This window comes from Delphinus delphis, chromosome 1 (genome assembly GCF_949987515.2).
Source record: "Delphinus delphis chromosome 1, mDelDel1.2, whole genome shotgun sequence".
NCBI classification, from domain to species: domain Eukaryota; kingdom Metazoa; phylum Chordata; class Mammalia; order Artiodactyla; family Delphinidae; genus Delphinus; species Delphinus delphis.
This window is the reverse complement of record NC_082683.1, coordinates 19,111,550-19,125,364: the sequence shown is the minus strand read 5'-3', so window position 1 is coordinate 19,125,364 and position 13,815 is coordinate 19,111,550. Positions and strand designations below refer to the sequence as shown.

At 39.0% G+C, this 13,815-nt stretch overlaps 1 protein-coding gene across 2 annotated transcripts in view; it reads right to left on the bottom strand.

The window, feature by feature from the left end:
• Positions 1–13,815, bottom strand: part of CLIC4 (chloride intracellular channel 4) — an 84,636-nt gene that overhangs the window by 29,733 nt on the left and 41,088 nt on the right. For both annotated transcript variants that reach the window (XM_060016498.1, XM_060016507.2), the window contains one exon: positions 13,645–13,754. In XM_060016498.1, coding sequence (XP_059872481.1) covers positions 13,645–13,754 — 110 coding nt within the window. The remainder of the gene's footprint in view (positions 1–13,644; positions 13,755–13,815) is intronic.

The window sequence follows — 13,815 nt, the reverse complement described above, 5'->3', positions numbered from 1 at the left end:
TTCCCATCAACGCCGGTGATGAATAAGAATGTTCTTTAATCTCATCATACACAAACTGTGATCACCTGGAAGACACTTTTCTCATTCCAAAGTTATAAAATATATCCACCAACATTTTTATGACTAACAAACAGTCCATTAATGCCTAAATATAAGGTAATAATTTTTTCATGAACAGGGTGGATTTAGGTAAGGGAGAAGAAAGAAATCAATGCTTTAAAATAACCCATAAGGGAGGGCAGCAAAATAAATAGCAGCTATTACTTCTATAATAAATTATGACAGCTTTCAAGATCTCAAAACAAAAGTATTTATTAGAGGAGGGATAAAGTTAGCATGGTAGAGAAGAAAGAACCAAAGACCGAATAAAAAAGGACCTGGTTAAAGTCCCAAATTGAACAGTTCTGCCATTCACCAGCTATGTGACTACGTAAATCACAACCTCTTTGGGTCTAGATTTCCTCATTTGTACTATGGATATAAGACTGGCTCTGCCTGTAAAGATCAAATCAAATAATGGGTGTGACAGTGAACTAAACTTTATGCAAGTGATGAAATTGCAGTTTTAAACTCTATTTGAGTCTGATGGTTCAAAACTGGTTATCTAGCATTAACTGGTAATAAGAAATCTGATTAATATAGAGATATGTAAGTAAAGTGAAACCAGGCGTATGTTTACCAATTTTCCTTAATATTAATGACTAGCGAATAGTCTTTCTTGTTTCTGCTAAAAGGCTATAAAGATTTTTTTTTATAGATGATAAAACTATTTTCAGGATTAACTGCTGAGATGAAGCACAATCATGTTAGGTCCTTACTCCAAGTGAAAGTAAATTTGAGAAGAAACTTTAATGCCCCTAACAGATCAGTAGACGTCAAATAAATGGACAAGCTGTACGCACTGAAGTGACTCACTTAGAAGTTGTTATCAAGTCTGCAACCAGATAGAATCTAAGATTCTTCAACTTCAATTCCTCACTGGCACTCTAAGGTCTCAGGTGTTTCATCTGACCCACAAAGGCTCATTTTTACAGATGCTTCGCAGAAACTTAACATTTCAAGAACTGCAGTGTGAGAAAAATGAAACTGAATAAGCAATGGCTAAAATTTTCAGGGCATCTTTGGTTTTTTTCATAAAAGGTCTTCAATAAATATTCAAGAATTCATTCAAATGTTTCCCTTAAGTGATATCTAGGAAAAACAAAATGCATAGAATTCATGCCTTGAGATGAGAGCATGAATATTCTCCAATATTTTGGGGGCTTTTTATTTTCACCACTACTTACCAGAGTAAGTTTGTTTCTAGATGAAGAAAAGGAAATATATAAAGAGAAAAAACTAGGGGGGACCTTCAAGATGGCAGAAGAGTGAGACGTGGAGATCACCTTCCTCCCCACAAACACATCAAAAATACTTCTACAAGTGGAACAACTCCTAAAGAACACCCACTGAACGCTAGCAGAAGACCTCAGACTTCCCAAAAGGCAAGAAAATACCCACGTACCTGCGTAGGGCAAAAAAAAAGAAAAAACAGAGACAAAAGACTAGGGATGGGACCTGCACCTCTGGGACGGAGCTGTGAAGGAGGAAAACTCTCCACACCCTAGGAAGCCCCTTCACTGGTGGAAACAAGGGGTAGGCGGGGGGGGGGAAGCTTTGAAGCCACGGAGGAGAGCACAGCAACAGGGGTGCAGAGGGCAAAGCAGAGAGATTCCCGCACAGAGGATCGGTGCCAACCAGCTCTCACCAGCCTGAGAGGCTTGTCTGCTCACCCGCTGGGCCGGGCGGGGGCTGGGAGCTGAGGCTTGGGCTTCGGAGGTTGGATCCCAGGAAGAGGACTGGGGTTGGCTGCGTGAACACAGCCTGAAGGGGGCTAGTGTGCCACAGCTAGCCGGGAGGGAGTCCGGGAAAAAGTCTGGACCTGCCGAAGAGGCAAGAGACCATTGTTTCGGGGTGCGGAAGAGGAAGGGATTCCTTTCCCGTGTGCCCACAGTAGGCAGAGCACCACCTAAGTGAGCTCCAGAGACAGGCGCGAGCCATGGCTATCAGCTCGGACCCCTGGAGACGCGCATGAAACGCTAAGGCTGCTGCCACTGCCAACAAGAATCCTGTGTGCAAGCACAGGTCACTATCCATACCACAGCCCCCGGAGCCTGTGCAGCACGCCACTGCCAGGGTCCCGTGATCCAGGCACAACTTCCCCGGGAGAACACACGGTGCCTCAGGCTGTTGCAACATTACGCCGGCCTCTGCCGCCACAGGCTCGCCCTGCATTCCAATTATGACTACCGTACCCCTCCCTCTCCCTGGCACGAGTGAGCCAGAGCCCCCTAATAAGCCGCTGCTTTAACCCCCTCCTGTCTGGGCAGGGAACAGATGCCTGAGGGCAACCTACATGCAGAGGCGGGGCCAAAACCAAAGCTGAACCCCAGGAGCTGGGCAAACAAAGAGGAGAAAGGGAAATTTCTCCCTGCAGCCTCAGGAGCCGCGGATTAAATCCCCACAGTCAACCTGAGGTACCCTGCATCTGTGGAATACCTGAATGGACAACGCATCGTCCCAAAATTGAGGTGGTGGACTTTAGGAGCAACTGTAGACTTGGGGTTTGCTGTCTGTGACTGATTTGTTTCTGATATTTATGTTTATCTTAGTTTAGTTTTTAGCACTTGTTATCATTGGTGTATTTGTTTACTGGTTTGGTCGCTCTCTTCTTTTTTTTTAATTTTTTTTTAAGTTAATAATTTATTTTTCTTTCTTTTTTTCTCCCTTTTCTTCTGAGCTGTGTGGCTGACAGGATCTTGGTGCTCCAGCCTGGTATCAGGCCTGAGCCTCTGAGGTGTGAGAGCCGACTTCAGGAAACTGGACCAACAGAAACCTCCTGGCCCCACGTAGTATCAATCTGCAAGAGCTCTCCCAGAGATCTCCATCACAACGCTAAGACCCAGCTCCACCCAACGGCCAGCAAGCTCCAGTGCTGGATGCCCCATGCCAAACAACTAGTAACACAGGAACGCAACCCCACCCATTAGCAGAGAGGCTGCCTAAATTAATACTAAGTTAACAGACACCTCAACACCAGACGCAGCCCTGCCCACCAGAGAGACAAGATCTAGCCTCACCCACCAGAACACAGGCACCAGTCCCCTCCACCAGGAAGCCTACACAAGCCACTGAAACAACCTCACCCACTGGGGGCAGACACCAAAAACAACGGGAACTACGCCTGCAGCCTGCGAAAAGGAGACCCCAAACAGAGTAAGTTAAACAAAATGAGAAGACAGAGAAATATGCAGCAGATGAAGGAGCAAGGTAAACACCCACCAGACCAAACAAATGAAGAGGAAATAGGCTACCTGAAAAAGAATTCAGAGTAATGATAGTAAAGATGATGCAAAATCTTGGAAATAGAATGGAGAAAATACAAGAAACGTTTAACAAGGACCTAGAAGAACTAAAGAGCAAACAAACGATGAACAACACAATAAATGAAATTAAAATATCTCTAGAAAGAATCAATAGCAGAATAACTGAGGCAAAAGAACAATAAGTGACGTGGAAGATAAAACAGTGGAAATAACTACCGCAGAGCAGAATAAAGAAAAAAGAATGAAAAGAATTGAGGACAGTCTCAGAGACCTCTGGGATAACATTAAACGCACCAACATTCGAATTATAGGGGTCCCAGAAGAAGAAGAGAAAAAGAAAGGGACTGAGAAAATATGTGAAGAGATTATAGTTGAAAACTTCCCTAATATGGGAAAATAAATAGTCAATCAAGTCCAGGAAGCACAGAGAGTCCCATACAGGATAAATCCAAGGAGAAACATGCGAAGACACATATTAATCAAACTATCAAAAATTAAATACAAAGAAAATATATTGGGCTTCCCTGGTGGCACAGTGGTTGAGAGTCTGCCTGTCGATGCACGGGACACGGGTTCGAGCCCTGGTCTGGGAGGATCCCACATGCCATGGAGCAACTGGGCCTGTGAGCCACAACTACTGACCCTGCACATCTGGAGACTGTGCTCCACAACGAGAGGCCTCGATAGTGAGAGGCCCGCGCACTGCGATGAAGAGTGGCCCCTGCTCGCCGCAACTGGAGAAAGCCCTCACACAGAAACGAAGACCCAACACAGCCATAAATAAATAAATAAATAAATAAATTTTATAAAAGAAAAAAATATTAAAAGCAGCAAGGGAAAAGCAACAAATAACATACAAGGGAATCCCCATAAGGTTAACACATGATCTTTCAGCAGAAACTCTATAAGCCAGAAGGAAGTGGCAGGGCATATTTAAAGTGATGAAAGGGCAAAACCTACAACCAAGATTACTCTACCCAGCAAGGATCTCACTCAGATTTGACAGAGAAATTAAAAACTTTACAGACAAGCAAAACTTAAGAGAATTCAACATCACCAAACTAGCTTTACAACAAATGCTGAAGGAACTTCTCTAGGCAGGAAACACAAGAGGAGAAAAAGACCTCCAAAAACAAACCCAAAACAATTAAGAAAATGGTAATAGGAACATACATATCGATAATTACCTTAAATGTAAATGGATTAAATGCTCCAACCAAAAGACACAGACTGGCTGAATGGATACAAAAACAAGACCTGTATATATGCTGTCTACAAGAGACCCACTTCAGACCTAGGGACACATACAGACTGAAAGTGAGGGGGTGGAAAAAGATATTCCATGCAAATGGAAATCAAAAGAAAGCTGGGGTAGCAATTCCCGTATCAGACAAAATAGACTTTAAAATAAAGACTACTATAAGGGATCCATCCAAGAAGAAGATTGCAAATATTTATGCACCCAACATATAGGAGCACCTCAATACATAAGGCAAATGCTAACAGCCATAAAAGGGGAAATCAACAGCAACACAATAATAGTAGGGGACTTTAACACCCCACTTTCCCCAATGGACAGATCATCCAAAATGAAAATAAGGAAACACAAGCTTTAAATGACACATTAGACAAGATGGACTTAACTGATATTTATAGGATACTCCAACCAAAAACAATAGAATATACTTTCTTCTCAAGTGCTCATGGAACATTCTTCAGAATAGATCATATCTTGGGTCACAAATCAAGCCTTGGTAAATTTAACAAAATTGAAATCGTATCAAGTATCTTTTCCGACCACAACACTACGAGACTAGATATCAGTTACAGGAAAAAAACTGTAAAAAATTCAAACACATGGAGGCTAAACAATACACTAGTAAATAACCAGGAGATAACTGAAGAAATCAAAGAGGAAATCAAAAAATACCTAGAAACAAATGACAATGAAAACATGATGACCCAAAACCTATGGGATGCAGCAAAAGCAGTTCTAAGAGGGACATTTATAGCAATACAATCCTACCTCAAAAAACAAGAAACATCTCAAATAAACAACCTAACCTTATACCGAAAGCAATTAGAGAAAGAAGGACAAAAAAAACCCCAAAGTTAGCAGAAGGAAAGAAATCATAAAGATCAAATCAGAAATAAATGAAAAAGAAATGAAGGAAACAACATCAAAGATCAATAAAACTAAAAGCTGGTTCTTTGAGAAGATAAACAAAATTGATAAACCATTAGCCAGACTCATCCAGAAAAAAAGGGAGAAGACTCAAATGAACAGAATTAGAAATGAAAAAGAAGTAACAGCTGACACTGCAGAAATACAAAGGATCATGAGAGATTACTACAAGCAGCTATATGCCAATAAAATGGACAACCTGGAAGAAATGGACAAATTCTTAGAAAAGCACAACCTTCTGAGACTGAACCAGGAAGAAACAGAAAATATAAACAGACCAATCACAAGCAGTGAAATTGAAACTGTGATTAAAAATCTTCCAACAAAAGCCCAGGACCAGATGGCTTCACAGGCAAATTCTATCAAACATTTAGAGAAGAGCTAACACCTATCCTTCTCAAACTCTTCCAAAATATATAGCAGAGGGAGGAACACTCCCAAACTCATTCTACGAGGCCACCATCACCCTGATACCAAAACCAGACAAAGAGGTCACAAAAAAAGAAAACTAGAGGCCAATATCGCTGATGAACATAGATGCAAAAATCCTCAACAAAATACTAGCAAACAGAATCCAACAGCACATTAAAAGGATCATACACCACGATCAAGTGGGGTTTATCCTAGGAATGCAAGGACGCTTCAATATACACAAATCAATCAATGTGATACACCATATTAACAAGTTGAAAGATAAAAACCACATGATCATCAACAGATGAAGAAAAAGCTTTCAGCAAAATTCAACACCCATTTATGATAAAAACTCTCCAGAAAGTAGGCATAGAGGGAAGCTACCTCAACATAATATAGGCCATATATGACAAACCCACAGCCAACATCATTCTCAATGGTGAAAAACTGAAAGCATTTCCGCTAAGATTAGGAACAAGACAAGATTGCCTACTCTCACCACTATTATTCAACATAGTTTTGGAAGTTTTAGCTACAGCAGTCAGAGAAGAAAAAGAAATAAAAGGAAACCAAATCAGAAAAGAAGAATTAAAACTGTCACTGTTTGCAGATGACATGATACTATACACAAAGAATCCTAAAGATGCTACCAGAAAACTACTAGAGCTAATCAATGAATCTGGTAAAGTAGCAAGATACAAAATTAATGCACAGAAATCTCTTGCATTCCTATACACTAACAACGAAAAATCTGAAAGAGAAATTAAGGAAACACTCCCATTTACCATTGCAACAAAAAGAATAAAATACCTAGGGATAAACCTACCTAAGGAGACAAAAGACCTGTATGCAGAAAACTATAAGACAATGATGAAAGAAATTAAACATGATACAAACAGATGGAGAGATATACCATGTTCTTGGATTGGAAGAATCAACATTGTGAAAATGACTATACTACAAAAAGCAATCTACAGATTCAATGCAATCCCTATCAAACTAGCAATGGCATTTTTCACAGAACTAGAACAAAAAATTTCACAATTTGTATGGAAACACAAAAGACCCCGAATAGCCAAAGCAATCTTGAGAAAGAAAAATGGAGCTGGAGGCATCAGGCTCCCTGACTTCAGACTATACTACAGAGCTACAGTAATCAAGACAATATGGTGCTGACACAAAAACAGAAATACAGATCAATGGAATGGGATAGAAAGCCCAGACATAAACCCACACACGCATGGTCACCTTACTTTTGATAAAGGAGGCAAGACTATACAATGGAGAAAAGACAGCCTCTTCAATAAGTGGTGTTGAGAAAACTGGACAGCTACATGTGAAAGAATGAAATCAGAACACTCCCTAACACCATACACAAAAATAAACTCAAAATGGATTAGAGACCTAAATGTAAGGCCAGACACTATCAAACTCTTAGAGGAAAACATAGGCAGAACACTCTATGATATAAATCACAGCAAAATCCTTTTTGACCCACCTCCTAGAGAAATGGAAATAAAAACAAAAATAAACAAATGGGACCTAATGAAACTTAAAAGCTTTTGCACAGCAAAGGAAACCAGAAACAAGATGAAAATAGGAGAAAATATTTGCAAACAAAGCAACTGACAAAGGATTAATCTCCAAAATACATAAGCAGCTCATGCAGCACAATTTCAAAAAAACAAACAACCCAGTCCAAAAATGGGCAGAAGACCTAAACAGACATTTCTCTGTCGAAGATATACAGATTGCCTACAAACACATGAAAGGATGTTCAACATCACTGATCATTAAAGAAATGCAAATCAAAACTACAATGAGGTATCACCTCACACTGGCCAGAATGGCCATCATCAAAAAATCTACAACCAATAAACGCTGGAGAGGGTGTGGAGGAAAGAGAACCCTCTTGCACTGTTGGTGGGAATGTAAATTGACACAGCTCCCATGGAGAACAGTATGGAGGTTCCTTAAAAAACTAAAAATAGAGCTACCATATGACCCAGCAATCCCACTACTGGGCATATACCCTGAGAAAACCATAACTCAAAAAGAGTCATGTACCACAATGTTCATTGCAGCACTATTTACAATAGCCAAGACATGTCTATCAAGAGATGAATGGATAAAGAAGATGTGGCACATATATACAACGGATTATTACTCAGCCATAAAAAGAAACAAAATTGAGTTATCTGTAGTGAGGTGGATGGACCTAGAGACTGTCATACAGAGTGAAGTAAGTCAGAAAGAGAAAAACAAATACCGTACGCTAACACATATATAGGGAATCTAAAAAAAAAAAAAAAAAAATGGTTCTGATGAACCTAGGGGCAGGGCAGGAAAGGAATAAAGACACAGATGTAGAGAATGGACTTGAGGACATGGGAAGGGGCAAGGGTAAGCTGGGATGAAGTGAGAGAGTAGCACTGACATATATACACTACCAAATGTAAAACAGATAGCTAGTGGGAAGCAGCTGCATAGTACAGGGAGATCAGCTCAGTGCTTTGTGACCACCTAGAGGGGTGGGATAGGGAGGGTGGGAGGGAGACGCAAGAGGGAGGGGATATGGGGATATATGTATACATATAGATGATTCACTTTGTTATACAGCAGAAACTAACACAACATTGTAAAGCAACTATACTCCAATGAAGATGTTTAAAATTTTTTTTAATTTTAAAAAACTGGATGGTGAATACTCATCAAAAAAAAAAGAAAAAACTAAAATAAGATACAGAAAGAAAGGGAAAGACAGGAATGAAAAGGAGACATCTTATAGGAGCTAATACTTTAAGCAACTTAAGTGGCTTAATTGCAATTAAAATTTAATTCAGCACAAACAATTGGAGGCCCTCGGGCTGGTGGCTCGGTTCCAGCTGCTTTGTATAAAATGAGTACAGCACAGCCACAGGACACTGGAGCTGGTCCTTAAAAATGACCTACTGTAACTAGCTGACTCACTAAATGGAGAGAAAAAAATACGAAGTATGTAGACTTACACGTTAATTGAGTTCCCTTTTAAAACTTTAAAGGTGTTGATTTTCAAGGCATAGAATTATTTCATACAAATCAAGAGAATGCTGGACACCAGATGGCAAATAAGCAAAAAAAGGTAACAACACAAATCTTTGGTTTCAGATCACTTTACTCCTATTAATTATCCTTCACTAGATTTGCTATATTCTGACTAATACTAAAGTCACTAACTGAATGACTGAACTGTGAACATCAAACCACACACACCAAGGTCCCAGTTACTAAGTATTTTGTCTGTGTGTCCTGTTCAACCAGTTAAAGGATTTTATTTATTGTGATTAAATGTGGTATACTGCTGATCTCTGTCTACTTTAATGTCAACTTGTGGAGCAATCATTTTAGAACAAAATAGCACCCATGGAAAGGTATCAAATTCAGCTTTTATAATACTCAACAGATTTTATTTATAGTTTATAAGCAGAGTTTATACTGACAACAGGTTTAGAAAATCTTTCACTAACAATCCATTTTTCTATTTCAGCTCTTAGTGGCCCCAACAGGATTTTTCATCTTTGAAATTATCTTGAAAAAGAACATAAAGACATGTGGCAGTGGCAGTGAAATTCTGTCCGTCTCTGTCTCTATCTCTCTCTGTCTCTATCTCTCTCTGTCTCTCTCTCACACACACACACACAGGGTATGTATACATGTGATTCAAAATGCATTCATGAGACCCATATCCTGAATTGTAGGACCATTCTAACAAGGTCTTCACATAGCCCAAGTCAACTTTACAAAGGGGAAGAACAGAGTCTGTACTTTCCTGACTGACCAGCAGCAGGAAATGATTTCTCTAAAAGGCTGGCCTGTTCCACTCCACTTAGTCTCTCTGTATGTGTTATTCATGCTGCTGTGTACTGAAGATGTACCTGGAACTCAAAACTGATCTCTCAACTTGCTGAAGACTATTTTCAGAAGGGTAGAACCACAGAGACATGATAATGAAAGCAAATTACCTGAAGAATCTATTTGGAAATCAGATTTTGTTCTGAGTTTATAACTCCTTTTAAGATATACAGAACTATCAGTTTTATAGTTCTGCTGTAACATTTTGAACTATAACAAAATTGTTAAAGTTTAAACTATTATAATAATAATGCAAAACCTTATGCCATGATCATGGCAATTTACTTGTGGGTCTGACTCATACAATGTTACAAATGGTATGCTGACTTCTGAAGCAGAAGGAACTGGTGACACCACAAAGGATGAGACAGTTTCAATGTTTAAGGTGGGAATGGGAAAAATGAAAACAAATATTTCCCAGACTTTTAAAGTGGTCTTCTCCAATTTATCTATTTTCTCAGAGAATGTCATGGAGGAGGAATTTTATTCACTGGTAATATAGCAGATATCACTGCTTTTACAATAAAAAGCTTATTTCTTAAAGTTATCATTTCCACTCTCATTTCCCAAAACCAGAAGCGTTTACCGTAACAACTCTATGGCCACACTCAGCTATATCCAAGTCAGTGTCTCAGTGTGTATATGTATGTGTGCCTGTCACTCTCTCTTATTACTGTTCTCACGCTTCCTTCTTTCTCTTCCCCCAGCCTACCTCTCAGGCTTATCTGTGCTCTAATGATGCTGATCTCTGATTTAAGAACTTCTGAGCATAATGAAGATAATGGAAGTCTTCAAATAAAGTTCTTGATCACTGCCATGAACCTGTCAGCCACAAAGGCCCTGTAACACCAGTGTGATAAAAATAATAAATTCTATTCAATAATAGGTCTGAAAATGGTCTGATAACAGTAGTAAAAAGTACCCTGAACAGTGTTTAACACGTAATAGACAATGAAGAAATGTTAGTTTATTTTTCCCTTCTTTCTTACTGAGATTAAAAATGAGGTAACTGACCTCCAAGAAGATGAGACAGCTTGCCCAGCGAAATCAGAGACAGGGCTCTCTCCACACAGAACCAGGTCTCTACCCTTAACACTTTCTGCTATGCCATGGTTGCTCCCCTTTTGATGACACATGATAACATCCTGAAATGTGTCCCATATTTTAATATTTTCACTTATATTTACCTGAAGCTTTTGTTCAAATGGCAGTTGATATAAACCTGAATTCCTAAAGCCTGGGAACTATTTTTTTTTTAATCTGAAAGTTCTGTAATACGACTGCAGCATAAACAAAAAATTAGGTTTAGAAATTACTCCCACAAAAGTATGAAGGCAGCACTCGCAGGAAGCAATGGGAGGTTGTTCCAAGCCTCACAGGGGCATATGCATACCACCAGCATAGTCACTAACACCGACTGAGCTTCAAAGAGAACGTGTTACACACTGCCGGAACTAGAAACTGGCTTGTTCTTATGGATGAAATGTCATTTAACAATAATTTTTTCAGAGCAGAGAGTGGGCTTCTAAAAAGCTCTCAGTAGAGTTCTATTGCTCTCCGCCAGTTTGTTCTGGGATCAGTACATTTCACTAAGAAATTAGGCAATTATCAGGAAAAGCAGGAAAATAAGCACTATAGGCACCAAATCTTTCTCCCCCACAGCTTTCTAAAAACAATCATATTTAAAGTTTTAAAGTTAAGAATATATTATGAAAGGTACTTTTTACTACAGCATGTTTTAGTCCTCTGTGACAACTTTATTTTATTTATACTGGTTTTTTTTTTGAGCCAACGTTCACTCTCTTGGGGTACCTTCTCTTTGAAATCTTACTTAAGACTATATATATAAGCATGTAAACTCATAGAAAAGGTCTGGAAGGATGGTAAAGAGCAAACCTAAATGCAGTTATCTCTGTGAAGGGGAACCTGATGACCAAGGTTAGGGATGAAGGGGACTCATTATCATGTACTACTTGTACACTTTTAATTGACCTTAAGAAGGATTTTTTTATATGTACTGTAGACCTAAGACTTTTAAAGAAAGCTAAAGAATATAGGCTCCGGTATTAAGTGTTCTCTGTAGATTTTACACAAAGCTCTAGGAAATAAACACACGTCTTCTTTGAGTAGCAAATTTTCTAATTAGGAGGCCCTGAATCTTTCATCCTACTTCCCATGTGTCACCTTTTACATGTAGGGCACATTACTCCTAAACATATACAAATCCCCAAATATCAATCAACTTCCAAGAATAACGCCATCAAAACTTTGTAAACGAAAAGTGAAACAGATGACTTAGAAACAGCCGTTATGAGTTCACTTCCTTTTCTGAACCAGATTCCCATTCCCATTCCCATGGTTCTATTACTGGTGTGCACCACAATCAAGCACTGTATTGAGCTGTTCAAAGAAGGCTTTTTCAAAGCATGTTAGTCAACTCACTTGCTCCAAGCCAAAAATGGAATAGGAGAAATCCAAGTATTTTAAGACACACTAAGGGTGTGTTCTTGGCGGCACGGTCTATTTTTAGGAGTTATATTGGGAAACTCCCTTTGTGAATGCATGTAGGAAAAAAACAGTAATAGAAGGGTAACTATATAAATTATTTCATTCTTACAATAGCTCTGTCCAATATGAGCTAGGTATGTCTTCAAATGAGCCTGTAGTTCTTACAATTCCCAAAGGCTTATTTCTACATTCATATATATAACCAAAGGGGTTCCTGGAAGACTTTATGGCTTATTTTCAATAAATAGATTTTAAGTCTGCAAAATCTCAATTAAGTGAAGTAAAAAATAAATTTTAAGGAACTGACAGGGGTCCCAGAGAATGCTAACCTAGAACAGGGAATGGGATTACAGCTGTCAGGTAATTCTCACATTGTGATGCCCAGAAGGAGAATGTTCATGAATTCTGCTCCCCATCCAGTGATAGCCTGTCATTATTTTTTCTTGGACACTGCACATGTCTAATAAGCTTAAAAAATAAGTAGCAAAGCATTTTTTGCTTTGTGGCATTTGTGTCAAGAGGAATACATTTCCACTGCCAAATCCCAGATTCTCTATTGGTAAAAATGTTCTCAACCCTTGGGTTAAATCTTTTTTTTTTTTAAGTATGAATGTTCTTCGCCTCAGACCTGTTTGCTAAGGGAGAATAGAAGTTACTGAGTAAAAAAAGCTTACTGCTCTCAGGGCTCTTCTCAGCCCTCTCCACTTTGGTCTGTAAAGAGAAAGTCAGAAACAACCCTTCACCTAGCAAGAACAATCACAGGGCCATAGATAACTGCTCTTATTCTATAATTGTGTTTAACCAAATATGGTTAAAATCATATTACAGAAAACTCCCATTATGTTTTGAAAAGTAGATGAAATGAAAAAGACCACAGCAGTAATCAGCCTCCAAAAATCCCACTCTTGGTTTTAAAGATCCAGATTGTATAGGCCATGTGTCTACGAGCACATTTGAGGAGTCGTCTGCTTAGAAAGTTCTGCATAGTTACATGTTTATCTGTAAAGTCAAAGATTTCACTGCTTCTACCCTAAAACAGCTCCTGGTGCTGCTCTTGATATTATAAGGTAAACATACAATAAGCTCCTAAAAAGACTGAGAGGCCACAAGCAATATACTTACATTGTGAATTATCCATAATACTTATACAAGTTAAATGTGCCCATAAATCAGCTGAACTTTAATACATTTCTTTATAGAACATATGCAAGCAAAGTGAGGGATGAGGAGAGGATCAAACTGAGAACATCAAGTTGATCCCCAACTACAACCAAATCTTACCTTTTCAGGTCAACAGTTGTGACACTAAACACAACTCCTTTGAGCCAAAGAATCATGAAGAGCCTCTGGGAAAAGGGGCAGTTTCCTATGCTTTCACCATCACTGCCAGCCTGGAAACAGAAATAAACATTAAAAAACAAGGCCAAAGTGATGATACACAAAACAATAGAC